We start from the raw sequence: 27,415 nt of genomic DNA, 5'->3' as shown, positions 1-27,415 counted from the left end.
TGTAAAAAAAATGATAAATACGTCAGTCTCAAATATAATGTATATTTATTTTAATAGCCTATTGTTTTTTAACAAATTAAAAAAGCTGAGCAAGTAAGTGGCAATGAAATGTAAAAAAAAATCATAAATTCCGGGTTAGCCTCGGAAATCTGAGTTACCCAAATGAAACACAAGTTAATTAAATCAAGTGAGTCGAGTACTATCAAGTTAGCCGAGTAATATCAAGTTAGCTGAGTAGTGTCAAGTTAGCTGAGTAATATCAAGCTAGCCGAGTAATATCAAGCTAGCCGAGTAGTATCAAGTGAGCCGAGTATTATCAAGTTAGCCGAGTAATATCAAGTGAGCCGAGTAATATCAAGTGAGCCGAGTAGTATCAATTGAGCCGTGTAAAACCAAATAAACTGAGTATAACAAAGTATTCCAAGTGTATTCTGGTGAGCCAAGTGAATCGAGGGGAATCCTTTAAATCAGAGTTAACTGTGTAAATCCAAGTTAGCTTTGTATATATAAATCCAGATTGACCAGAGTAGCTATACACTGAATGATGTGGACTTTGATGAACCCTGAAAAATAAAAACAAAAACGAAATTACCCAAACAGTCGCGTTCAACTGGAGTATACTACCATGTTCATAAATCGTAAAGCTCAAGTGCAGCGTAAGCTTGTTCCAAGTTTTGGAAGACTTTCATAATTATGTCCACCCGTTAGGAAGATACTTGCTTTTTGTTGAAAATTGAGGCGTGCAGGCATTTATAGGTCACAATTTTTTCACACAACATAAAGAACCCGAGATGAAATCTGATCATGATGTTTTACAAATACAAGTGAAAATCTCATTTCCAGGGCAGCTACCTTAAAGGGATAACCAGATACAAAATAAAATTCAGCCCAAAGATTCCTTCCATAGTCCTTAGCAAAACCTCCAAATTTTACAGGCTACTTGTTTTTCAAAGTCGAAATATTTAGGTTTGTAATTTTTAATTTCTGCTGGAAAACAATAGAATTTCAACATGAGGTACGTGTGAAGTACGAAAAACTGAGATTTCTAATTGTCATATCTCGAATCTGGAATATCATTTCTCAAAAATATTTGGAGGGCTTACTAAGGACCGTGGAAAGAATCTTTTAGCCAATTTTCATATTTTATCTGGTCATCCCTTTAAAAGTTTTAAACAAAAAGGACAAAAAATTACGAATCAAAAAAAAAAATCCTTCTCTAGACTATAACCAACAATGAGCTTCTCTTTACCACGCTTCCCCCAACCTCACAAAGATTTTGCAGTAAATAGTAATACACAACTTGATTTTTCACTTAAGTCATTAGGTTACCAAGCCTTTTAAATCCTGAAGAAAATCAAATTCAAACTCACCTTAAGATTGGGCATCAATCAATCAGTGGAACCAATCAGTCTGGATATGATGTACGATAACAGTCTTGATGTATATGGATGATAGATGGTCCAAAACTGTACAAAAAGAAAAACAAATATGATTCTTATTAACAAAAAGTACAATCATTAGGCATGACCTGGAGTAATACCTTTAAGGGAACATTTTTTGGCGAGAACTTATTTTGGCAAACAACTAAAGTCAGCAAAAATTTTTATCTTCGTGAGCACAAATTTTGGTGAATGGCCAGGCAAATCTTTCCTTTCTACTATATTAACTTTTTTTAATGATTGACGGCAAGAATCAATTTTGGTTAGAACTGAAATTGGTGAATTCAAGTTTACCTCAAGTAAAATTTTTTTCTCCATTTCGACCAGACGATCTTAATCGAACGGAATTGAAATTAAATTGTCGAACGCAATCAAATCTCAATCCAACAACCGAATTCTAGGTAATATTTGATTCGTTTGATTGAGATTTTCGTTTGAGTGATTGAATCGAATGCAATCGTAACCCAATCGAACGCAATCGAACAACAAACTAATCCGAAAATTGGGGTAAGGCTGATGGAATTTAATGATATGTTTATCGTAATGGCGATCTTCAGAATTCGATGCGGCCAAGTTTTCATTATTCATTATGCGAGCAAAATAATTATCTCCATAATTATAAAAATCAAAGAAGCGCACTTTTAAAGAGATGGTAGGGCCGTACGGGTTCGTTTTTAAACGGATATTTGCCGGACCGTTTGTTTTGATCTTTCAAAATCTTGATGAAACGCCAAAATAGCAAAATAATGGCAACTTGGCTCAGCAGTTTTTTGAACCGATCATCGGTTTTGTTCGATTGAGATCGTCTGGTTTCGAGTATCGACCGACCGACCCGACTGATAGAGATAGATAGAATAGCTGTTTTCAAAATCAAAGCAGACGCCAAACAACCCGCGATAGTGACCTGCGCTGCATTTTTTGTAAGTGGAATTGCCTGATTCTTACCCCTCCTACCTAGCCCTTAATTTGAGAATTAACCTTGCAGATTTTTTGTATTTCGACCGACCGACCGACCGAAAGCTAGTGTCTTGTTGCTAAAGGCCAACATTCTTATGATACTACTGGAGCACACACAATAGAGATTTACCTTTATGAATGGCAGCAGCAGTCAGTGACAGTAAAATCTTGATTTATCCTCTTTACTTCTTGAACTCTTTACTTCTCAGTCTTTGAGAGAAAAAGAGATCACGTTGTACACTCCACGTTGAGTTGAAGATAGTCTATGTCATATGTAGGTGGTAGACTATACGAAATACAGACAATAACAAGATACGGTCTTCAGCCATATATCAACATATGGCTTTGCTCGGCTTTGCTAGAGGATAGATATTGTATGCTAGCCGACAGACGATCCCTGTCGATCCCGCTACATTATAGCGCTGAGTTTAGCCTGGAAAATATATGTACTCTCGCGGAACACCGCCTAATTGCTTTGCGTAACTAACAAACGGGCACTGTGCAGATGAAAGGCCCACTACGCTGCGCTGCTGGGCCAATAATATCATGCAGTAACGACGTCTACTTTGAGTCGTTACACCCACGTCCACAGATCAAGACAGTCGGCGTTATTTAACCCTGCAGAACCGAGACCATTGTGTTGTTGTTGTGGAGTGTTTTCAAGGTGACAAAAAGTCAAGATATTGGGTGTACACACGGACACAACCAAGAAAAGCTTCACCATTCGGGCCCTCTTTAGATCAAACCTAACGGTACCTGACTGTTGGAATCAGGCTATTTGGTATGTCGCGTAGCTAATAAGTTGAAATGTCAGCATATAACTAGGGAAAAAGGGGCTGCATGAAATACAAACCGGTATACCAAATGAAACTGAACATTGTCATTATCGTGATACTTACTTGTACTCCCTCATTTCCAAGCAAGCCAGCTTGTCCTTGAAAACCAATAGGACCCTGGAAAGAAAAAATATTTCAAAAATGCTTTGTTATGAAATAGAAACAACATTCTAAAATGGGCGGGGGGGGGGTTAAACCATTAGTAATGCAAATTTGTCATAGCCTAGACTTTTTAAGGTTTAAAAATCATTTTTTACACTGTATCTGTGAACAAAACTAAGTCTAAGAAGGTTTAACGTTCTATTACCATTTCTCCAGGAACGCCTCTGAAACCTTTCTTTCCGATACCACCTTTCGGACCCTGTAGAACAATGAAACATTAATTTAACAATAGTAGTGCGCAAAGAAATTACCAACAAATAATGGAACTGATTTTCGCGGTTGTGCTCTTTTTTTTAGCAAATAATTTATAGTGATTTTTCGAGATTTCTGATAAAAAATGTATTTTGTAAAGAGAGAGAAAAATTAGTTGACCTTTTATTTAATACACTGGTAACGAAAGATAATGTTTTACAGGCTGTTGAAAAGGCAGACATTACAAATTTAGAATCAAAATATATTGAGAAAATAGATCCTATCGGAGTTTTTGATTTTACTAAAAAAACGATGCATTGTGGGATTAGAAATTAGAATTAGAAATCTCTAAGAATTCATCGATGGAATTCTATTGTAATACTCCCGAAACAATCCCACCATGCATCGCTTTTTTAGAAAAATCAAAAACTCCAATAAGGTCTATTGGTTACCCTTTCACCCATTGCTCCTTGAGGTCCGTTTCCTCCTGGAGTTCCACGTCTGCCCTAAAAATCAAGTAAAGTATGGTAAATTGGCGGTTGATAGTTTGATAGAATAATGTGAATTCTCACTACATCGAGGCACAAAAGCAGTAGAGACGAAATGAAAAAAAAACAGGTATATTTACAAGCAAATTTTCAAGGAAATTGCCAAAATCAGCCGACAAAATCGCTACATGTCTGTAGAGCATTCCTTTAATAAGGACGTAACACAGTAGACTCAAAGACGTCGTTAAAACATCAATAACATCCACACGATGACTTCGGATGAACGTTGAAACAACGTCGTGTGCTACTTACCATTCCACCGCGTTCTCCATCAGCTCCTCGTTTCCCTTGATCACCACGCAAGCCCTAAAATCATGAAGAGAAAAGTGCAAGGGGTTTCCAAGATTATGATTTTTGAATATCTATCTTGGATAAATTTTTCACTCGCAAAATTTTAGATGAACATGGTGCGAATTTTAAACTAATAGTATTACGAAAAAATATTAAATTTTTAGGTCCGAAAACCACGTCATTCTAATGACTCATTATTTGTATATCAGACGGGATACCAAAAAGCAGAATGTTCAATGATCAAATTCAAGGAAAACTACTTAATTCCACAAATTAAGAAAATCGCGGTATATTTTCTGGATTTAGTTTCACTGATTAGCCTTTTTAGAAATCAATTTCGTCTATCAGCCTGATACCTTATCGGCCAAAGTAACTAAATTTTTGCTTTGCGACTAAAATTAGGGCCGACTAAAAAAATTTGGGCCGACTAAAATTTGCGCCGACTAAAAATTTAGAAATGGCCAAAACTTAATTATTAGCCGGCCCTTACTGACTAAATTTTGACGAGGTGACTAAAATTAGGGCCGACTAATAATTAAGGCCGACTAAAATCAGGGCCGGCTAAGTTTTGGCCAATAAAGTACAGTTGACGCTCTCTAATTCGATTTTCAAGGGGAATTGAGTTTCCATCAAAGAAGGGAGTGTATCGAACAGTAGAGCATCGTTTATGAGTGTTTCTTGTTGACGACGACTTTAAATATTATCGAATAATGGAGCGGATCGAATAATGGAATGTCGAATATGAGAGCGTCAACTGTAGTTACCTTTTGTCCTGTGAAGCCATCTTTTCCTTTTGGACCTCTGTTTCCTTGTTGACCCTGATAGAAAGCACAAGAATGAGAAAGCTTATATGATTCAGATCATCACGTAATCTTTATGCTTATGACATTTCTAAGTCTTTTACCTCCTGAAAAGTTTTACGTACCCATTCCTTCCAATATTAAACAGAGAGAAATTTGAACAATATATACATCAAAGAAAAAATAGTAGGCTCTTCCGGAAAATCTACGTTTATGGGACGTAGTTGAAGGATACATTCAATGATAAACCCCTATCCATGCACTTCGATTTCACACCCCTGATACGTTTTTTTGCAATCAGCTATTGCAAATTCAATACCCATGGACACAAATCACCACCCTATGCACAATTTTTATGTCGGCTATGCAATGGTTTGTTTCTCATAGAAAAAGATTCAAAATAATATAGTACCTGCATTCCGGTCAGGCCATTTCGTCCTGGTTTTCCTGGCAATCCAGCATCCCCCTGAAGAAACAATGTGTTCATTGCTGATTAATCGGGTTGCATTTGTTTGTAACGTTAAAAATATCACATTTTGAGAACATCAAAGATTTACTCGTAAATATCACCTAATTCATCATATAGAATTAAGATTTTCAAAATATAAATGAAACCTAATATGGAACCATTATTTCGCTTTTATACCTTATAATTCCTTGGACTATTACCTTTTTGCCTTTTACACCACTCAATCCAATTTCACCAATAGCACCCATATCGCCCTGAGAAACAAAAACAAGACATCAAATTTCAATGAAAACGAATCTAAATTGTTTAAGTGTATCCCGTACTATTTTATCCTAGTTTATGTAACCTGAGATCAGATTGTGATTGTTTTCTGCCCACCATACTGAAACTCTAAAGGGATGGGTGAAAACATAACAATCTGACGAATATGCAATCAAGATTCTTGTTGTAGAATTTTCCGCGGAAGGACTATTTTCCTCAGATGTTTAATTTTCAAGCGCCTTCAGAGGTTTACCGTGCGCGTAATAAAATCATGAACATCTGTTATCCTAGCCTGGTTTATGCTATTTATCGTAATCATAGAGGTAGGTTATTTAGTTTGGAAATTCACAAGGAAGCTAAAATCTACACACTACCTCAAAAGTGTCAATACATTATATGTTCCAAATTCATTAGAATGCAATGGAAGTCTTTTAAAGGTTTTGTTTTTAAATAAGAGTGATAATGTTTGCTCACTCATCAATCTAAATTTACAAGCTTTTTCACATTGGATCGATACAGATGTGAAGCAAGATTGGTCAGAAAGAGGAAAAAAAAAACATAAGTATAATATAACAATAGGTAGACACTGCCCTGATATGAAATATGTGTCTGATATGAAACGGGAACACTTATGTAAAAACAAAACCTTTAAGTTCAGATTTATGAGATATAATATAATTGCGTTAGATTGGTGATCATATATAGAAACTCAAAACATCTTCAAATTTTCAGGATAAAGTTTATTAAATGTTAGACTTACAGTTTTTCCATCTGGGCCTTGAATTCCATCTACACCAGTTTTTCCGTCAGGTCCCTGAAAGTAAAATACACAATTGAAAAAAGCTTAAAATATATAACTGTCATGCATCTATGATATTGACATTTTTTAAAATCTACTCTAAGGTCCCGAATAAACGTCCTCACCCGGTAATTAATTTTCGGAAATTTTCCCAAAACTTTTCGGATTCCTCGTTTATCAATTTTTATCAGTTTTCTGTTTTTTATTCTTTACCGTTTCGTGAGTATTTTGTGCAACTTCTTAAGAACACTCTCATGTTTCTTTAGCGACATTTCAAGGGTTTTAATTAATAGGTTTTAACGCTTTAAAGCTCAAAAGCAGATGAAAGCAAAATATCAACTTATTCAGCCCCCCTCCCCCTTTATTATATTTTGAAAAGATTTCGGACCCCCCATATATTTGGACCCCCATATATTTGGACCCCCCATTTATCTGGACACTCCCCACTATTCGTGACCTTAGAGCAAATATCTCAGCATTACACATACATTGCAGTCAAGGGGCTCTTTTTGTCAGGATTTTTGAAAACAAATTGAATCAATACCCTTCTGCAGGATTCTGAAGCAGTAGAACATCAGACACAACGGAAGCTTTTTATATCTGGTACGGAGAATGAGGAAATTTAAGCGATTTTATAACAATTTTTCCGACAAAGAAAACAATTTCGGGTTTTTTTGTGAAAATCTGGTACGGTGGCCGCCGTACCTGCCGTACCCGTTGCGTCGTGCCTGAACATACTTACTCGAGCGCCTTGCTGTCCAGCATCTCCGGTGGCACCTGCTGGCCCTTTGATACCCTAAAGTAAATATAGATGATTTCAGAATTAGGAGAAGGAAAGATGGATGCATGCCATTTCAAATATAATGAATTTAGATTGCATATCGAGAAAATGAAATTGAGGGTCTTTCGGATAAGAAGAGTTTTTTTCACAGCTGTAAAAGCTGATCATTTTATCTACTTTCTAAACAGATTTTAACCATAGATAAAGTTTTTCCTAGGTTTTGAATTAATGGCCCGTATCTAAAAGAGATGGATTTAAAAACGTTCTGATATGCTTACCATATCTCCTGAGAGACCTTTTATACCAGGTTCGCCTTTCAAACCCTGTGAGAAATAGAATTTAGTTTAAGGTTTTTATCCTGACACAACAATGATACCGTCCTGATATGAAATATGTGTCTGATACAAAACAGCAACACTTATGTATAAATAAAACCTTTAAAGCATAACTTGTAAGTTGATAAGTAGTTGATGCTCTCTAATTCGATCTTCAAGGGGAATTGAATTTTTATCGAATAAGAGAGCTTATCGAATAAGGGAGCGTCGTTTATGAGAGTTTCTTGTTGACGGGGACTTAAAATTTCATCGAATAAGGGAGCCTATCGAATAGTAGAACGTCGAATTAGAGAGCGTCAACTGTATAAAAGAAAAACTAATAACTAATGCTTTATGAACGTTTCTGGAGGATAAATCTTTTTTTTATAAAACTAAAGAAAGTATTTTCAAACCTTGGTTCCAGACAAACCATTATCACCAGATTTTCCTGGATTTCCCTGAAAAGACAAACAAAATAACATGACGAGATAAGTAGTCAAAGGAGTTGATAGGAGATAAACTGATAAAAGAAAATTCGAAAAGTTCTCGTTTCTGGTTATTTCCAAGCCTGATCTTCTAGAAACCTTAAGGAACCTTAGTAAAATATTAAATATATGCTTTTTTATAACAATCAGTAAATTATTGTTCAGCCTCCGTTGTTCATATAGTTTTGAGGATCCTATTTCTACAATCGGCACCGAAATATTTGGCACAAAAGACAAAAGGGGAATCCCCTCAAAACTTTAAAACCGCAATGATTTTCAAGTGCTTTAAAGTACGGTTGGAAAGTAAAGTTTTAACTCTGAGTTTTAACATTAGACTTAAAGATTCAGGATCTAAAAGCTCAAAAATGTTCCAATAAGGCTGAGGATATAGCCTGGACGCCACTTAACCCCTCACAATTGAAAAATCCAATAAAGCAAAGTGGAAGTATTGAAACTTCGATTCTCGCCAGAGCTTTAAATTCTGAAAAGCGTTAAAACTCCCAAAATTGTCAATATATTTCGGCGCTGATTCTAGGATCATTTATTTATGTCTTCGAATACTTCCATGAGCAAGTAAGAAGAGAATTTTCTATACCTTTGCACCAACATGGCCAGGTTTTCCTTTGGATCCCAATTCTCCTATTAATCCCTACAATAAAGAAAATATTAAAGTTAGAAGATAGAAGCGTCATTTGCTTAAGTATGGTCAGTTCATTGATTGATTGATTGATTGATTGATTGGTTGATTAATTAAAAACTGATTGATTGATTGATTGATTGATTGATTGATTGATTGATTGATTGATTGATTGATTGATTGATTGATTGATTGATTGATTGGTTGATTGATTGACTATTTGTTATATAGGATTTTCTTCCTTGTTTTCCTTGACAAGTAACGAGTTAGCTGTTTTTTTCTTCAATTCTATATCATATTATTTGTGACGAATACAGTCTAGACAGAGGCTCCAGGAGTTTCAGATAGGGTTCGTTAGGGCTACAATAAAAATCATTCAGGTAAAATTTCTCCCTATAGTTTTCACAAGGAGAAATATGACGTAAAGTTGTCATAGTGAGTCCTTTATTTATTGCGAATAATTTTATAGAATCTTTATAAAGTGACTAGTCATCGCAAGCCAAATACTGTGGGAATATTTGACATGCAAGGCAAGGGAAGAATTAGGGGAAAAAATTTGCATAAACTTATTGTCTATTTGTATTATCTTAAAAACTTGTATTATGTTATTGTCAAATTCAATAGCCAGGCAAGAAAGACGAAAAAGTTGAACTGAAAATATGAAAGATGGATATGAAACAGTAGAGTAGAAATCTATGAGCAAATAATATTTATAGTTAAAATCTTGTGTGATATTGGATTAATCAGTTTATTGCTTGTTTTTATATATTAAAGTTTTTTTCATCAAGCGAAGGAATATCATGGAACAATCAATAGGAGGCATAAAGTTCTAACGTCATAAATAGGGAAAATCTCTAAATTCTGTTTTAAAGAAGGAAGTTTGTATTTCATCATTATTGATAGCAAGCCACTTGGGAATTTTAATACAACCAATAGCAGGTGGCATCTGAAACACGTTATAAACCAGGAAAATCTCCCAAGATGAGCTTTTCATTTAAATTCAGTTTTAACGAGCAGCACGACTTTGAATTCAATAAATGTTTTCTTTGTAACGAAGTTATAGTATGTATATAAAGTTAGACGATAAATTTAACGGTTTTGTAATCTGGGATGGAATGATTAGAAGGGAGTGTTTTCTGAATACTTAAAATCTTATTTTCATTTGCAGCAATTTTCCACCCTGGGGGCGGGGTTAGTACCATTGAGTTTAAAGCCCCAAAAGGGCTAGAGTAGACACTTTTGGGTGGGAAATGAAAATACTTAATTTCCCATCCAGAACGCCCGCGCGTGATTTTTACACAAACGCCGTATTGAAAGTAAAATCTATCGCTAGATTTCAAAAAATGCAGTCCTTAAAAACAAAGGAACCGCTAGATACAATCCGTCGTCATGATTGCCCCGTGTTCTGGATGGAAAATAAGTGGCTTCACTTTTTCTTGCCTGACAAAGGTTAGAGACTCTACTCTAGCCCTTCGAGCTTTCAAATCGATGGTTGGTACCATGAAACAAAAACTGGAAAATCTAAGGAACCCTGTTAAATTTCGTAAAAAATCTACGAAAGGTCTCTTAAAGGTAGGCGAAAATCCAAGGGCTTACCTAGAAATTCCGACCCAAGAGGGTTTGAACTTCTAAAATTAGATTTCTCAATATTGGGGGGGGGGGGGGTAAAAATAAGACTAGAAAAGACAAACATCATATTTCTAGAGTAATAGGATGAAAAGTTCAAAAGAAACTAAAACGGGCTTTCAAACATTTTTCCCAGATATGGCGAATAATTTTTTACAAAGAAAATAAAATTTCTGGATTTTCATAAAAAATTTAAAATTATATTTTATAACGATGGAGGAAGAAAAACAACAGGAAATTTGACCTAGAGCATATGCTAGTTGTAATATCCTTAAAGGGACGGGCAAATAGAATGTCATCTGCAGTTAGTTTTCAAAATAGCAACTTAATTATGTAACGTTGATTAGCAAAGTGCCTTTGGTGGCCCTATTACATAACTCAAATAAACTTTCCAGAATTGTTTTGAATCAACCCACTGGGTTTTAAAAACAATATCGCTAAAAATATTTTTGCTATCTAGTCAGAAGATTTTACTATCTGTTCAGTGTAAAAGTAATTCAGGAGTGGTGCAAATGTTCTCTTGTCAGAATGAGCGGCTACCTTATTTGAACTAATTTTTGCGGTAACTAATATTTGCGGTCGAAAATAAAAATTGCATTTCGCGGGTTTTAATTTATGCGGTTTTGCCCTTTCTTGGACAAATTTCTTTAATTTTCCTATGGATTTTTCAAATTTTTCGATAAAAATGGAAAAAAACTGTATTTGGCAGGTTCAAATTTTCACGGTTTTGCCAAAATACCGCGAAAAATGCTAAAATTAATTCCCGCAAAAATTAGTTTCAATAAGGTAGAGTTTTGTTATGGAGCTAAAAGAAATCTGAATGAATCAAGAGTTCTGAAGACGAGTATAACTGGCATACACTCTCTTTTTTATAAGAACCAGCATCTTTGATGAAGCTCGGCTTCTTCTTATTTTTTTGGCACTTTTGAGCCTCAAATTGTTTTTATCATTTTCTTATTTATAGGGTGTAATTCAAGTATTTTAGGACTATACTCAATTATTACTAATTTGACCCCTAAAATTGCTTGAAATTGAGTAATTCCAGGCTCAGTATTGTTCTTAAATTGTTCTTATTTTTTGGCAATTTTGAGGCTCATTGTTCTTAAAGAATTGTTTTTATGAGAGAAAAAAAGTGTATAGTGTTACCGTCTTCAGGAGATTTTTTACTCAACTTACAGAAAATTAACTCTTAATCTTCTTTTAGGTAAAATGGTAGACTGACATTCGATATGTAGCCGTAAAAATACCAAAATTTAATGTTCATTTCTAAAACATTTTGAAAACTATAAAAGAGAGCTAACTGCTTTTCTTTTAACACGAGGTTGATTCCATCGGCCGTGCGGTCAGGAGGACGCGAACAAAAATTCTTAAGTTAGATTTGGTAGCACACTCCGCGTAATTAACGGTTATCTGGTACTCGCTGTAGAAATTCTTTGCTAACGCTCTGAAGGTCTTCTTCGTTATCTAGAAGCTTTGGGTTACATAATTCCACTAGACTGCGTCATGGACTTTGCAGCGAGAGACCTGAACCTGAGCACTCGTTTTCGCGTATTTGTGGGTCTAACCGAAATATTTTTCTCTCTTAGTAGGAACTCTCCTTAGAACCCGTGACATCTGACCCGTAAAATTGCAATTTTTAAGTTAATTTTCTCGAGTTACGTTTGGAAATAGACTTTATTCACTTAAAAGTCCTCTAACTCGTTTTTCGAGAGCTTTCAATTGGTTTAACTGGTTTCGGGTTTTATTGACTTTGAAATTTCGTCAAATTTTTGGGGTCAGGAAATGTCAGATATGGTTGACGGTCCATTTCCATCAACGAAGATGTAGACTTGAGGGAATTTTTCAAAAACAGAACTTAAAATCGCACAAGAGACCTCGTATTTTGTGGATGGTTTTAGGAAATTTGACCGAGCGTAAAAGACAACGCGGTCGATGGAAACAGTAGTCCATTAAGCCTCACTACGCTCGGGCTATTCTGAAATGTCTTCAATGAACCTCAGGGTTATTAATCCCAAAGCATATCTCTGTCAATCCCGCAAGAGAGATACTACTCAAATAAAGGGAAATCTCTCTTTTGACTTAATTTCCTAATGGGCAACTGCGGTAGTGAAAAATTGGAAATTTCAAAATTATTTAAAAAAAAACGTGAAATAATTCATGAAAAACTACACATTAAAAATCAAAAATCTTTATCGAAATATATTTCAGTTTTAAAAGGGATTCATTAGAAACAGAGTTGAAATAGAACCGTCAAAAAAATTTAAAAAGATCTATTTACTTATTCTTGACCCAGATCTCTAATGAAGACCTGTAAAAGTTTCTTTTTCCTTCTTCAAAGGATACTCAAGCTGGGCTACGTCATAAAACTTTAATATACTTGATTTCGAGAGTTTTTATTTCGTATCTATCAAGAAAGCCTGGATAATCGCTTTCAAACCTCAATAAAATCAAGTTTTTAGCAAATTTGGAAAGTCCAAAGAAATCAAATTTGGTACGTTATTTTATAACTTTTATAAAGTGAAAATTTTTGTTTTGAAATTTTCCAAACTTTAATTTATTTGGGGGATGCTGGGATATTTAATGAAAGGGGGTCGTGGCTTAGATCTACTGGATATTTTTCATCTTTTGGGCTCTTTGAGTTATTTCGCTTTGATTGAAAAATTGAGATTTATAAGCGCAAGAACTTTGACAGCTAATTTCAATAGATCTTATCGGAGTTTCTGATTTTTCTAAAAAAACGATGCATTGTGGGATTGTTTCGGGATTATTACAATATAATTCCATCAAGGAATTCCTAAGAGATTTCTATTGTAATACTCCCGAAACAATCCCACAATGCATCCCTTTTTTAGAAAAATCAAAAACTCCGATGAGATCTATTGGAAATATCCGAAAATAGCTGAGAATTTGTTGCTTCAGCTTTTTCGGTTTTCATTTTCCGGTACGTCGCAAAGCGAAAATATCGGCGTTTAAACATCACATATCCTCAAGAGCTTACATAAAAATGCCATTGCAATTAAAATTCAAGATCTGGCGACAGAAGCCATTCGAAGGCCCCTTGAAATCAAAATAAAAATATTGAAAACTCAAGGGGAATTCATTAAAAATTTTGGTAAATTAAATTATTGATTGAATAACAAAGCAGTAAGATCGTTTAAAAACAAAGGATTAATTTATAAATATTTTGATTACTTTTATTTTATTTTTAGACCATTCGGAGGAAAGTTATTCCATTTGAGACTAAAAAAAAAACATGTAAAATTGGGGAGACCAACACCGAAACCATACGGATGAACACAAGGATATCATGAATGGTTTAGTTGATTGGTTGAGGTGAAAGATCTTTAGATTTTTTGACTTTTTGTAAGAGTCAAAAGCTGTATCACGGTACAAAGATCATTCAACACGAGAAAAACATCATCAATTTTATACAATATCTAAAATTGGAATATCCAAAATGAAATTACACATTGGAATACCATTTATTATTATCTCCTTAATGCCATTCTACACTCTTACCTCCGTAATATCAACACATCATAATAAACATCATGGGAAACAATTACAAGCTATTTACTGGCAAATCAAACCGTATATTTTCTGGGACGAGAAAGCACACCGAATGGAAGGAATTTATCCGTTAATTTTCCGCAAAGGTGCCGAATATTGTACACCTTCATTTAAAAATCCATTGATTGACTATAAACTAGATTTCGGATCAAGAGATAAATTAGATCGGGTCATGCGGTCGAACCTTTCTTACGGCACCGGACAAATGCGGGAAATAACATCGGAGAAAGCGGTACTTTGGGGACCTTATGATCAGAATATCGGGAAGATTCGACCCGACCATTTCTTACGACGTAACTTAACTATGCTAAACTTAGCAACAAGTGACAAATTAGTGGTGATTCAACCGCGATATCGTATTTCTTTACCTAATAAAATTTTACGTGGGATTACATATTGTAACTTGATAATTGTTATTTCGTTCATCTTGTGCTTACTCTTTGGTATGTTAATGTGGATCTGCGAACGAAACGTGAACCCACATTTCAAATCCATTGTGGGGCCCTGGACTGGTCTCTATTGGTCTTTTGTCACCATGACAACAGTTGGCTACGGTGACGTAACACCTGTCTCACGGATTGGAAAAATCATCTCAGTTGTTTGGATGTTTATGGGGTTGATGGTTGCAGCTGTAATGACCGCAACATTAACCAATGTTGTCACTGGAGTCGAGGGGCTTGGAATCGAAGGACATAAAGTGGCCGTTGTGAGAGATTCACACGAGGAATATTTTGTTGAACGCGACTATTTTGCTTATCCAGTGCTTTACGATTCGTTTGAGAAAGTAGTACAAGCTGTGCGGGATGAAGATGTTTATGCTGCAGTGATGCCTTATGATGTGGCGGCTTGGATGCAAGAAGATATACGAGGTAGGCATGATGAGTTACCCTTATCGATTGTCGAGACCATAGGCGGCAACGTACCGTTCCCCATATTTATAGGGAAGGACCCCTTTCCAGGGAGTCAAGCGCTATTGGAGTGTATGCTGTTAACCTATAAATATGAAGTCGTGACTACGAGTGAACAAGTTTACAAACGCCATATCAAGATCGAAACGACTTATTATGGATATCTATATGAGGTTTTTCTTCATAACTCGATAGTGCAATGTGTATCAGCCGTGACTGGATTGTTAATTGGTGTTGTTATATTTTTACTACGTCATAATAAGAAACACGGCTTATTGGATAGGGAGAAACAAAGGAAAGAGAACATTGAAGATTGTTTGTGGAAAATTTCATCGTTGATCAATGAGTATAATGAAATTGCTAAAGAAGAAATCGGAGGGGACTTGGATGGATTAAAACCTTACTTATGCGATATGACCAATAAGTTGTAAATTGGGCTAGAACGAGACGTTGGAAAAAGTACATTATCGGCCCTTTTTACGGTGCTGAATTAAGGTCCAGAAGTATATAGCTATTTGTGATAGCGTGGTGAGCTCTTGCATCGGCTTTTTTTCACCCGAATGAATAATATCAAGGAATCAAAAAGAAATTCGAGACCAAAATGGAGAACGACTCTATTTCATCTACACCTGGTTCTGTTTTTCAGATGTTGTCACATTGTACCATTGTGATTGTGTCTGATACGCTGATCAAAACATATTTTCGGTAGTGTAGGATAAATGGTAGTTTATGTAAGTTTGTTTTCGTGTAAAACATTATATACAAATATTCAAATTCTGTATGTATTCTTTTAAAATAGATAAGTATAGATATCTCATATTAAGAGGATCCTCGACACAAATTTTTTTCATCGATCCTCTATCCTAGACTTGATAGCGGACTCCCTAGCGGAGGCGAAAAATGCACAGTTGTTTAAAATGTAGACCACAGTTCGGTACTAGTAATTTTATCTTTTACGTCCTCACTTGGATAACACCATATCAGTTGTTTGCTTTGATTGAACAAAATAAAAGTACCGAACTGCAGTCTTTTTTCAGTAAAGATGGCGGATTATTTTGTTCAACTGCCCTCGCTTGGGAAATATAAAGTAGCTTTATCTAGTGTTTCATATAAAATATCTGTGATCAGTAACCTCTAATAGAGTGGATTGTTAGTGAATTTTGTTTCATCGATCACGAAACCATTGTTTGTACTGTTATTTAAAGGATTGTTAATACCATTGCTACCATACATTGTCACCGTCTTATATTCCTTCACAGAATACTCATATCTCTTAACCAAAAGAAATAATTTCTCAAATTGCTCATCGATTTCTTCTCTCTGATTCTCCAGGCTATTTTGAGGTAAACTAGAGCCTAAACTAGCCTTTGTTCTGCGTTGCATCCTCCATTTAACTATGGTAACAGCGATGGCGGCGCCCAATAGGCCAGCAGTAACGCCCGATATAGCTATAACAAGCGGAGCACGCGTAAACACGACGTGTATGTCCCCGTAATACGTATTTTGTAGATCAACCGTACGGTGTAATACGCTGATGGTAAGATCAACAATATCGTACCGATATTTTCGGAACATGCAGTCATATAAATCATCATTCTTCCTATTAGCCATCATAGAAAATGGCACTTTACCATGAAGTTTTTCCACAATACTTAAATGATCATCTACTAAAAGTTCATCTGAGTCACTTTTACCATATATTTCATCCGTCATCCACGCAGCTACGTCATACGGCAAAACAGCAGCGTAAACAGACTCATTCCGTACTGCCTCGACGGCGTCAATATACGTTTCAAATAAAACCGGCTCAGCGGTGTAGTCACGTTTCACGTAAAACTCTTCGTGAGAATGTTTGATAACAGCTACCCTCTGATTTTGAATATTCAACAAATTTGTTCCGTTCACAACATCAGTAAAAGTAGCCGTTAGAACTGATGACGTAATAAGCGCACCTATCATCCATACAATGGTGACCAGTTTACCTAAAGGTGTCCTGGGAACGACATCTCCATAACCAACAGTTGTCATAGTAACAAAGCCCCAATAAATACCATTAAACGGCTCTAAGAGAGAGACCTCTTGTCCATTTTCACCGGTAAGAAGTTCAACAATGGTGAAAAGTGCGCCAAAAAAAGCCGAGAATACAAGACATAGAAGTAGAATCTGTCCAATTTGTAACACAGCATTCATAACTTTGTTGGTGAGAGCAATTCTCCATCGTGGTAGAATCACAACAATACCATCATCAATAGCTAGATTCAAATGACTTAGATTACGATCTAAGTAATGTTGAGCTCCGATCTTCCCAATCTCCATATCATAAGGACCCCACATAACCGAGTCTGTTGGGTCGATATCTTTCAGTATCCCTTCACCGTAAGTTACGTTTGAGCGGATCAAATCGTCTAAACTGCTTCTGGATCCAACATCTAGGGTATATTCTAAGATTGGGTTTTTGCCATCTGAACAATATTCAACTCCTTTTTCAAAGATGATATGATATATACCATCCATTTTATTAGTTTCATCGTTGAAGTAAAAGAACGGTTTGACTTGCCAGTAAATCAATTTGATAGGTTTGAATTCGTTGGAGTTATACTGCTGGCTACTGTTGTTAGTGTAGTTTGTTGCTGAGCATTGTATCGAAGTAATGGTTTTGAAGAGCAAATAAAAGATGCTGACAAATCCCATTTTACCGGTGCTTTTAGAATTATTATTTGTACTTTTTCATCTTTTCATATTTTAGCTTGAAAAATCAAAAATTAACAAAAATTGGTCATCATGCTGATAGAAATTTAATTCTCTCGACAATTCTTTTTCTTCGAGCCGACCATTGAAATAACCATCCTTGACTTTTATCTTTATCAATTTTCTCGAGTTTCTCTTTTTTCAGCGAATTTATTGATTCCAAAATAAAAAATTATTGCATTTTGAACGGGAACAATTTTGAAATATTCTTTTAGAAAAAGGTGCAAAAAGTTATCTGTTATAACTCTTTCAATGCAATCAAATTTTTCTTTATCAAAGCAAAATGTCTCAGAAATAACACTCAAGATGGTATTCCTTCTGGGCCAGACTGGGCCTGAAAAAATCAAGTTGTAGCTAAACTCTGTTTTCTGTCCATGAAAAAGAACTTCATCTCTTGAAGGGATGAAGACTCAAAAAGGAATCGGCACAAAGATGATAAAACTATACTAAAGCAGCCGGCGAGGCGACCTTTTTTCCGATGTGTTCTGACGAGACATGGGTATAATGAAGGTCATCTAACGTGTTCTTGTTGTCTAGGTAACCCTAAAAAGCTCCAGAACACATCTTTTAAGGAGACAGGGGTATAATCAAGAGAAAATTGATGTAATCTTTTACATCAATCTTTACATTTAATCTTTTTCAGGAACACATCTTACGTGGAGAAAAACAAAATATCTTACAATTTATGTTGGCAAACTGTTTTTCCTACATTTTAAAACACATCAAATCATAAAGTAGTGATAGGCCGTGATAAGTTTAGGGAGACAAATAGTGCGATAAAGGTTTCCTAGAAATCAGAACACATCATATGTATAATAAATTGGAAGGTCATAACATGTGGTCTCCTAGAAGATAAAGAACACATATTTCTAAAAAATCTCCCCGCCGGCTTATTCTGCTAATTGTAATCTAATAATTTGGTCATTTTTATCTATTAAATATATCTCAACTGAAAAACAAAGACAAAATACTAAGCTATGGCTTTTCCTCAAAATGTCATAACTTTAGCCAGTTCTGATCTTTATCTCAATTAATTGTTTGGTGAACAATTTAATGCGTAAAGTGCTCAATACCAGAGAAAATCAAAGATAGAGCTTCCATAATATATTTCCTTGACAAGTTAAAAGTTGTACATAACTCCGAGTTTCATGCTCTCCTAGCAATCGTCAGATGTGAAGTTCCAGTTCTGATCTTTATCAAAAATCAAAGTCATGAAAAAATAATAAATCTCAGTTCTTTTGACTACTTTTCAATAAAAATCTAAATTTAAAATCATGAACCATTTACAGTATATCATCCAATCAATACTAAATACTTGGATTGTCTTTTAGATGAATGAAATCCTATACCAATACACTTTTTTATAAGAACAAACTATACAAGAACATAAGGCTTCGATGGCCAAAATATTAAGAACAAGTTAAGAACATTTTAAGGCTTTGCAATCTCAAAAACACCCAATTTCTTAAGAAATTGCCCAAAAACTACTCAAAAGAATTGTGAAACAATAACATTTTAAGAACATGTTTGGTTTAAAACTCAAGAACATCCGAAATTTTTGGCTGATAAATCCTCTTAAATATCACCATGTTTCGATTACTTGAAAAATGATAACAAATTTAGAATGTTAATTTTAAACATTTAGTTTATCAATTACTGAATATGATATTTTTTAATTATTTAAAAATTGGAAATCCTAAGACGATAATCAATATAGTACAAGGAAGCAATGTAACATTCATTAAACTATATCATGCTTTTTGTTAGAAGCAGTAGACTTAGGTAAAAACGTAATCTTTTTTTTATCTTTTAAAACCTTCAAAGTCTCTTGAATCTTAGGGTTATAAGAAGATATCCAACCAATTATTGAGTAGTTCAAATTACACGCTTTTTTTTATAAGAATACACTTTATAAGAATGTCCATGATGAAAATGGCCAAAAAATTAAGAATATACTAAGAATATCACCATCATAGAATTTTGCTACTCAAGCTAAGAATGCCATTTTTAGACCATTTTAAATTATAGATTGTCAATTAGGATCATAACCTAAGAATGCTGTAAGAATATTTTAGGATGATTTTCCCATAAAAGTTAAGAATATCCACGATGAAATGGATTTACACCATTCTTATAAAAAAAAAGCGTGTACTTTAAACCTTTGTACGTAGCAAGAAGGTTAAGTTCTATATCAACGTTTTACATTAGTAGAACACATTGGTAAGACACGGTAATACAGGGGTTTAATTTAGGCCCGGCAAACGGCGATTTTTTCCGGTCCAAGGCACGAAAAACAAAATTACAATTTGCAATTCTAAAAGTTCGGTTCGCCGCCTCAAGTACATATTTACGCTAATCAATACACTGCGCTTGCTAAGAATTCGCCGGCCAGGAATCTGAAAACCGCCAGAGTTAATTTTTCATTCGCCAGTCTCCAAAAAACAAAGCAAAAGCCCTGGGTATGCGACTTAATTAGAGACTTTAATTCAGTTTAATTTAGAGGTTGTTAATGGGTGTTTCAATAAAGACAATAGCTCCACATGAATCTTTTTCTTTTCAATTTAAGAACAAATCAACATTCATCGGAAACTAAACACCCAAATAACAATAACAAAAGGAATATCTTTGGGGAAAAGTAGGAGTTCCCTTTCGGTTTTTTCCATTAAATTATTAATGATTTTAACAGGTAGGTTGGTAAAGCCACTTTTGAAAAGACAAACGACGGATACAAATATATCCATACTGAGTTGTATAAGTTTGAGCCATCAACAATGAAATATATCCAAAAGACTGTAAGTTAAATAGTGCAGTCCACGTGGTTTTCAACACAAACACTAGATTGTAAGTGTTAAACGCTTGATTTTGAAAAAATATCTCCAAAATAAAGGAAGCGCTGGGATCAATCCGTGGTAAATACGGAGCAGATCTTCAGAAGCCACTTTCGCTTTCCTAGGAAAAGCTTAAGAGTTGCTTATAGTGTTTGGTTTTATCTCATTGACCCGGCGCAGGTACTCTTAGGTTCCAAATAAACGGCCCCCCGCTTGTTAATTTTTTCGAAAATTTGCCAACCTCCCCCCGGACCTTATTAGGACCCCCCCGTTTATTAATCTCTAAAAATATTTTCAGCTGTCAAAGAGAAGGCCCCTTATTTTGCTCTAAATAGCCTGATTTTAGCCTATTTTTACCTTATTTTTGGGTTTCAGAAGTACAATTTTCAACCCCCCCCAGCAATTAGGTCCCCCCCCCGTTTATTAGGTTTTTTTTTTTTTTTTTGTTTTTTTTTTTTTTTTTTTTTTTTTTTTTTTTTTTTTTTTTTTTTTTTTTTTTTTTATTAAAATTTTCCAACCCCCCCGTTTATTCGAACCCCCCCCCCCGTTTATTTGGAACCTAAGAGTACTAGCTTTGCAAGGTGACGGGTATGTCCGAGCCAAAGTTCGAAAACCGACCCTGAGAGAGACAAAATATTTGGCGTTTTTGTCACCCTTAGAGAGACTATTTCCCCAAAATTTCGGCCAAAACTTTCAAATTTTAGTCCAAATTTCAAGAAATCGGAGTCGATTTTTTATTTTCGTAATTTTGGAACCCGTATAGAGACTCACTTCCTTTTTATTGGCTTTTTGACTTTCGTGTATGTGAAAAAGGGACCCTTATGGCTCGCACATACCCGGCACCAATAAAACAGGGCAGATATTAAAGGAATTGTTGTTATAGCCATAAATTCCTTAAAAACGATTTCCATTTTGGATTTCCATTTTTGTTTGTTTTGTCAAATAATTTGAAAGACTCTGGATATACACGTTATGAAGAATGACAATATCATTCATTCATTCATTCATTCATTCATTCATTCATTCATTCATTCATTCATTCATTCATTCATTCATTCATTCATTCATTCATTCATTCATTCATTCATTCATTCATTCATTCATTCATTCATCGCATTCACTCGTTGTCAGGTCATATGTTTGGCCATTCGGTCATCAAGTTTATCAAATTGATTTTATAACTTTAAAATAAAAAAGGGGTTACCATGAAGTTATTTAACAATAAAATTGGTAACCCTGTTAGTGAATGAACGTGTGCGTCCTTAAAACGTCTGGTTCACCCTTTAATCAATGCTACAACAACTGACATAATATCGTAGTTCTATCAATATACAGAGAGCTACAATATGTCTTCATTATATACAAGGTTTCATTCAGTTTTCAGAGTTCTTTGATTCAAAATTCAAAACTAGTCATTGATCATTAGCCAGATAAAGCCAACAATGTCAAGAAACCAATATTAGGAGCAGAAGCGCAAAATGGGCCATTCCATTTTATGACCATATAGGGAGGGGGGTGGACGAACATTTCCAGGGGGTAATCCGATAAGAATTTCCAGGGATCTAAAGAATTTTTTTTTCATTTTTCCAGGGAGTAAAAAGTTATCCTTGAACTTCCAGGGGGTGAACAACTGATTTTATAGTTCGTCCACCCTCACTTTAAGACATGAAAATAATTTTTCCAAGGGTTCTTTTGCTAATTTTGCCATTCCCCCCCTGTATGGAAATTTTATGGAACAGCCCAATACTTTACATAACGCATCTGTAACACAAAAACTCAACTGAAAGGTTTCATCGATAACTCTTCTGTCTTCAAAATCTGTTTATAATCATCCAATAGAAATGCCAGTTGGTTTATCGAACGTTCAATTGTTATCTTCTTTTGTTCTTTAACGTTGACTTTCGATTGACGAGCAAAAATATACACAACAACTGAAACAAGTATAACTAGTAACGTAATTCCGGCGATTATCTGTACCGGAACGTTATAGAGGAATGTTTCAAAGACATTTCCGTAAAATGTTGTTTCCAGGATAATAGGTCGCTTATAAAGCTCTTCACTACTCCTGACTATCTCTTCAGGGAATACTTCTAACATACAATAGAATAAATGTTCCATAGTTTTATTCAAATAGACCAAAATATCGAACGGCACTTTCCCTTGAAGGATATATACAGCACTTAACGGGATTACGTCATCAGGCGGGTGTCGTATCTCGTCCTGCATCCAAGCTGCGACGTCATACGGGAGCACGGAAGCGTAAACAACTTCATCTCTTGATGCCTGTATAACTTCTTCATACGTATCAAACGTAACGGCGACGGCACGGTAATCCCTTTCAACGTAAAGCTCTTCGTACGAATCTCGCATTACTGCAACCCTTTTCCCTTCGATCCCGAGCCCCTCAACTCCAGTGACGACATTGGTTAGCGTTGCGGTCATTACAGCTGCAACCATCAACCCCATAAACATCCAAACAACTGAGATCGTTTTCCCGATGATCGATACCGGCACAATGTCGCCATAACCAACGGTTGTCATAGTAACAAAAGACCAGTAAATACCTGACAACGGCCCGATTCGATCCTGAAAAGCAGGATTATAGGGCCGTTCAACAATCCAAACCAAAAGCCCGAACAAGAAGCCAACAAGAATGGTAATGATCACAATTAAGTCACAAAATCGTGTCCCACGTAAAAGTTTATTCGGCAAAGCGATCATTTTGCGGGGCATAAAAACAGCAAGTCCGTTACTAGAAAGAAGATTTAATTTGGTTAAATTCCGTTTCAAGAATGAGCGTGGACCAATTTTATCAACATGAGTATCAAAGGGTAACCACATAATGGTCTCCTTGGTGATATTACCAAGTCCCCCTTCTCCGATGTTTGTATCAGATTTCATCAATTCGTCCATTTGGCCACTTGTTTCCATTTGAACAGTGTAATTGACTAAGTGAACTCGTGGTGAATCGGTACAGTATGCAGCACTTTTGTAAAAGATCAACGGGTATATACCTGTGAAAGATAAATAGATATAAGTAGTCTGTAAGTAAGTAGTCTACGACCGAGGCGACCCGAAGGCTCCTCTTTCGATAGCTATCTACCCGAAGGTAGGGGAAGGCGCCACTCTACCTCCCTGGATTGCTCCACTTACCATTGATCCTTCTCTTAATTGCTGAGTATCAAGCAGAGAGGTATCAAGTACCATTTTGGAAATCTTTGGTATGACCCGGCTGGGGGTTGAACCCACAACCTCGCGCACCATAGCCGGATACCCTACTACTGTACTACGATGGTCACTCTTAAATAAATACGAGAGTTTACATTTAATGAATATTTCGACTCTCAAAAATGCACGAGATGATTCGGTAAAATAAAAATAGAGTGGAGTCTCTACAAGTCGAACGCGAACGGGGAATTAGAGTTTATTCGAGTTATAGAAAATTCGAGCTATAGAGAAGTGTTTATAAGGTTTTGTTTATAACCATGTTCGAGTTATGGAGTTATTCGAGTTATAGAGGCTCTAATAATAGAGATTCAATTTAATTGTATATAAAATACACAGGTTGTAAAATTAAAGTCAGAAGACAAATCACGCTTTTACTCGAACTTTTTATGTGCTTGTTACATGACATGTATTTTTGATTCAGTTTTAAGTTGTAAAGCGAGTAACATGGGAATAAAATTACGAGAATTTTTTCGAGTAATCACATGTTTTGACTGCATTGATATAATTTTGCAACCTGTGTATTATTATGAACCTTACCTTCCATCCTGTCACTTTCTGGATCAAAATAAATGAACGGTTTGACTTCAGTATAAACAGCTTGCAATTCAACGCTACCATCAGCATTTGGTAGAACATAGAAACAAGATATTGACTGGAAGCTTACAGCAAATGTGAAAACGAAAATTATCAGCACCATTGCTATTTGAAACGATGACTTAAAACCTTTATACAAATGTATTTGTTTAAGCTGATACGCTTGATTTAAGAACCTTCATATTGTTGATGTAGTCAAGATATAATCTTTTGAGAAAACTTTTGCTTTAGAATCTCACTTTTTACTTTAATCAGTGTTAAAAACAGCGAAATATTGAAAACTCAGGAATATCGTGATATTTCGCTTTGATTAGCGTTAAAAAGAGGGGATGTTATCAACTATTAATCAATAGAAAAATTTTTCTGATAGCTAACAAATCTATTGGACATGAATTCTCAATACTTTGTGAAACGATGTTACACACTGTTTTGATTAGTCAAATTCGATTAAAAAATTTTTTCAATCATTTTCAGGAAAAAAAAACTATTTTTGAATACAATGTGCTAATTAAAAGCATTGAGAATTTTTATTTTGAAATTAATCAAAGATTTACGTAAGTTAGCAAAAAGTAGTTTGATATGTGCTTTGATGTGTACCTTCAGGGAATCAATTTTAGCGGTCAAAAAACAAATTCGAAAAAATTGCTTTTCGCGGGAATTCATCTTCGTGGTTTTCCCCTATTTTAGACATATTTCTTTCATTTTCCTGTAGACTTTGATGCTTTGATGAAAAAAGTGCCAAATTCGTAATTCGTGGGTTCTAATTTTCGCGGTATGCCGAAAAACCGCAAAAAAGCGAAAATTAGCTCCTGCGAAAATAAGTTCTCTTGAGGTTATAAGTTACTTTTCTGGAAAAGATTCCCACACAAATTTCATTGATAGCTAGTTAGCTCATTTTCTGCTTAAATAGTATTGAAGTTCATTTAGGCTCGGAAGATCATCTAAGATGAATAAAGATGATTACACATTTGTAAGAGCGTCCAAAAGTTTTGAAGCTTTCGAATATTATTAACTTTTTGAGCTTAAGTCTAAAAATGTTCTTAAAATGTTCTAATTTTTATCATTTTTGAGAAATTCAGTGTTTCAGAGTCCGCAAAGTCAAACATGTTCATTTTCTTGTTCTCAGTATTTTTTCTATCGGAGCCTTATATTCTTATGTAGTTTGTTCATATAAAAACATCATGTACTAACATTTTCTTAAACTCATAAAGCTTACACGAGCTATAAATCGGTATAGTGACATCGAGGGATTTGAATTTGGATGTTTGTTTAGAATTTTTGATATTCATGACGTAATCTTCTATACAGAAATACACGAAAAACACCGGCCAATTTTGAATTTAAACAATGAGACTGGTGGCAAACGCCCGGTGTTTTTCGTGTGTTTCCGTATAAAATATTACGTCATGAATATCAAAAATTTTTTCCATGTCATCCTATAACTCACCTTAAGTGTATCCTAAGTTTTTGTGTGTACTTAATTTCGCGACTTATTTAGGCAAAATTTCACGAAATTTAGTACTGTTTAAATCTTTCAAAAACACAAAATCCCCGAAATCGAATACACGCGAAAACTTTCAAAATAGGCAAACATTTTCTTACAATGTCTTACCATTTTTGTCACCATTTTATTCCAATTTTGAAACTATTTTTGCACCTATTACGTTGTGTTTCAAGCAAGTCTTTTCCTTGTTTTAATCCTCTTCTTTAAAAATATCCAATTCAGTGATATGCAAAATTTAATACACGCAAAACAGTCCAGAAAGTCGAAATCGCGAAGTTCAGTACTCGCGAAACACGATTTACAAGCATTTAGTACCTTGGAAAATATATACACTAAAGATAGCAGCAGGTTATAGTAAGTTCACCTTAAGTGTAACATGGAGTATGAGAATGAATCAGTGAGCTTTATGTAAACCCTGGAGGAAGTTTCTCAATTCCGACCTGTATTAGTCGGCTCTCTTGGGAAGCAACTTATCTATACTCTGTGAACTTGTTTCTCCAGATAAGACAAAGAGGAGTTGCAAGTTGTTGTTGTCTGGCTTTTTTGAGCAGGATGGCAGGGAAACCATCAGGTCCATTATTATCGACCGCCGGAGGCGGTTTCTTTCATAGTGGTACGCTAATCTCGTTTTGCCTTGGCTCATTACTTTGTCTACCATTTACTTTCGGTTTTTTTAACTAGATTACCCAGGTGTTTCTCTTTTTTTTTCCTGAATGTCTTTTATTCGTAATTGAATAATCGAGACGTGAAAAATGACTATATTGTAATCTGTTTCCAATGAATAATCTAAAATGTACTGGAGATGACATGTAGGCGTTAACAATGTGCGCGCGCTCGCCGTGCGTGATGCGTGAAGGAAGGCGGTCGTTTCAGTGTGGTTTAGATCCACACTGTGACCTAGTTATTATTATTATTACGAATATTTATACAGGATATACACCTCAGTTATATAAATATACTGTTTTCCATCGGGTCCTGTAGGCAGTCCAGGGGCAGAGTTTGAAGAGCAACTTATCTATACTCCGTGACCTTGATTTCAATCAAGGGATCCTATGAAAGTAAACTTTGGAAGTTACTTGGAGTAAAGTTTTGGTAAATTTGGTAGTGTGGAGTGTTCCAGCTAATACCTCATTTTGATATAAAGTCAAAACTAAATACAATACATTTTAGTAAAAAAACTTAAAGGTTTTGTTTTTGAATGAGAGTGATATCGTTTGCTTACCCATCAATTTCAATTCACAAGCTTTTTCGTATTGAATAGACACGGATGTGGAGCAAATTGGTCAGAAAGAGGAAAAGAAAAACATTTTTTGCTTATATCAGCACAATATAAAAATAGGTAGACACTGTCCTGATATGAAATATGTGTCTGACATGAAACGGAAACAGCACTTATGTAAAAATAAAACATTTAACCTAAACATTACTAAAATCTATA

The 27,415-nt window shown here is 35.1% G+C and overlaps 3 protein-coding genes and 1 long non-coding RNA gene across 4 annotated transcripts in view; all 4 read right to left on the bottom strand.

Annotated features, from left to right (window-relative positions):
- The window catches only part of LOC136810325 (collagen alpha-1(II) chain-like), an 85,015-nt gene that overhangs the window by 14,900 nt on the left and 42,700 nt on the right, over nucleotides 1–27,415 (bottom strand). Inside the window, exons 33-44 of the mRNA XM_067066883.1 lie at nucleotides 8,930–8,983; nucleotides 8,263–8,307; nucleotides 7,814–7,858; nucleotides 7,497–7,550; nucleotides 6,716–6,769; nucleotides 5,895–5,948; nucleotides 5,638–5,691; nucleotides 5,190–5,243; nucleotides 4,387–4,440; nucleotides 4,039–4,092; nucleotides 3,540–3,593; nucleotides 3,296–3,349 (exon numbers count right to left, since the gene is read on the bottom strand). Coding sequence (XP_066922984.1) covers nucleotides 3,296–3,349; nucleotides 3,540–3,593; nucleotides 4,039–4,092; nucleotides 4,387–4,440; nucleotides 5,190–5,243; nucleotides 5,638–5,691; nucleotides 5,895–5,948; nucleotides 6,716–6,769; nucleotides 7,497–7,550; nucleotides 7,814–7,858; nucleotides 8,263–8,307; nucleotides 8,930–8,983 — 630 coding nt within the window. The remainder of the gene's footprint in view (nucleotides 1–3,295; nucleotides 3,350–3,539; nucleotides 3,594–4,038; nucleotides 4,093–4,386; nucleotides 4,441–5,189; nucleotides 5,244–5,637; nucleotides 5,692–5,894; nucleotides 5,949–6,715; nucleotides 6,770–7,496; nucleotides 7,551–7,813; nucleotides 7,859–8,262; nucleotides 8,308–8,929; nucleotides 8,984–27,415) is intronic.
- LOC136810226 (uncharacterized) lies at nucleotides 36–1,712 on the bottom strand. Its single transcript, XR_010847076.1, has 2 exons — nucleotides 1,371–1,712; nucleotides 36–563 (listed from the first exon to the last, which is right to left on the bottom strand). It is a non-coding gene; the product is annotated as an uncharacterized lncRNA (long non-coding RNA).
- Nucleotides 16,210–17,818, bottom strand: LOC136810326 (uncharacterized). The gene has a single exon (XM_067066884.1). It carries the CDS (start codon nucleotides 17,764–17,766, stop codon nucleotides 16,210–16,212), a length of 1,557 nt encoding a protein of 518 aa, XP_066922985.1. The 5' UTR covers nucleotides 17,767–17,818.
- LOC136810225 (uncharacterized) lies at nucleotides 22,304–24,768 on the bottom strand. The gene is made up of 2 exons (XM_067066795.1): nucleotides 24,417–24,768; nucleotides 22,304–23,665 (listed from the first exon to the last, which is right to left on the bottom strand). Exons 1-2 carry the CDS (start codon nucleotides 24,574–24,576, stop codon nucleotides 22,428–22,430), a joined length of 1,398 nt encoding a protein of 465 aa, XP_066922896.1. The 5' UTR covers nucleotides 24,577–24,768; the 3' UTR covers nucleotides 22,304–22,427.

This window comes from Clytia hemisphaerica, unplaced genomic scaffold (genome assembly GCF_902728285.1).
Source record: "Clytia hemisphaerica strain Z4C2 unplaced genomic scaffold, Clytia hemisphaerica genome assembly, whole genome shotgun sequence".
NCBI lineage: Eukaryota > Metazoa > Cnidaria > Hydrozoa > Leptothecata > Clytiidae > Clytia > Clytia hemisphaerica.
This window is presented reverse-complemented; position numbering and strand designations above follow the sequence as displayed.

Coding starts and splice junctions, on each gene's coding strand:
- LOC136810326 (XM_067066884.1), bottom strand. CDS start 17,766: ATGGGATTTGTCAGCATCTTTTATTTGCTCTTCAAAACCATTACTTCG.
- LOC136810225 (XM_067066795.1), bottom strand. CDS start 24,576: ATGGTGCTGATAATTTTCGTTTTCACATTTGCTGTAAGCTTCCAGTCA. Junction 23,666..24,416: donor AGAAAGTGACAGGATGGAAG/GTAAGGTTCATA, acceptor TATCTTTCACAG/GTATATACCCGTTGATCTTT.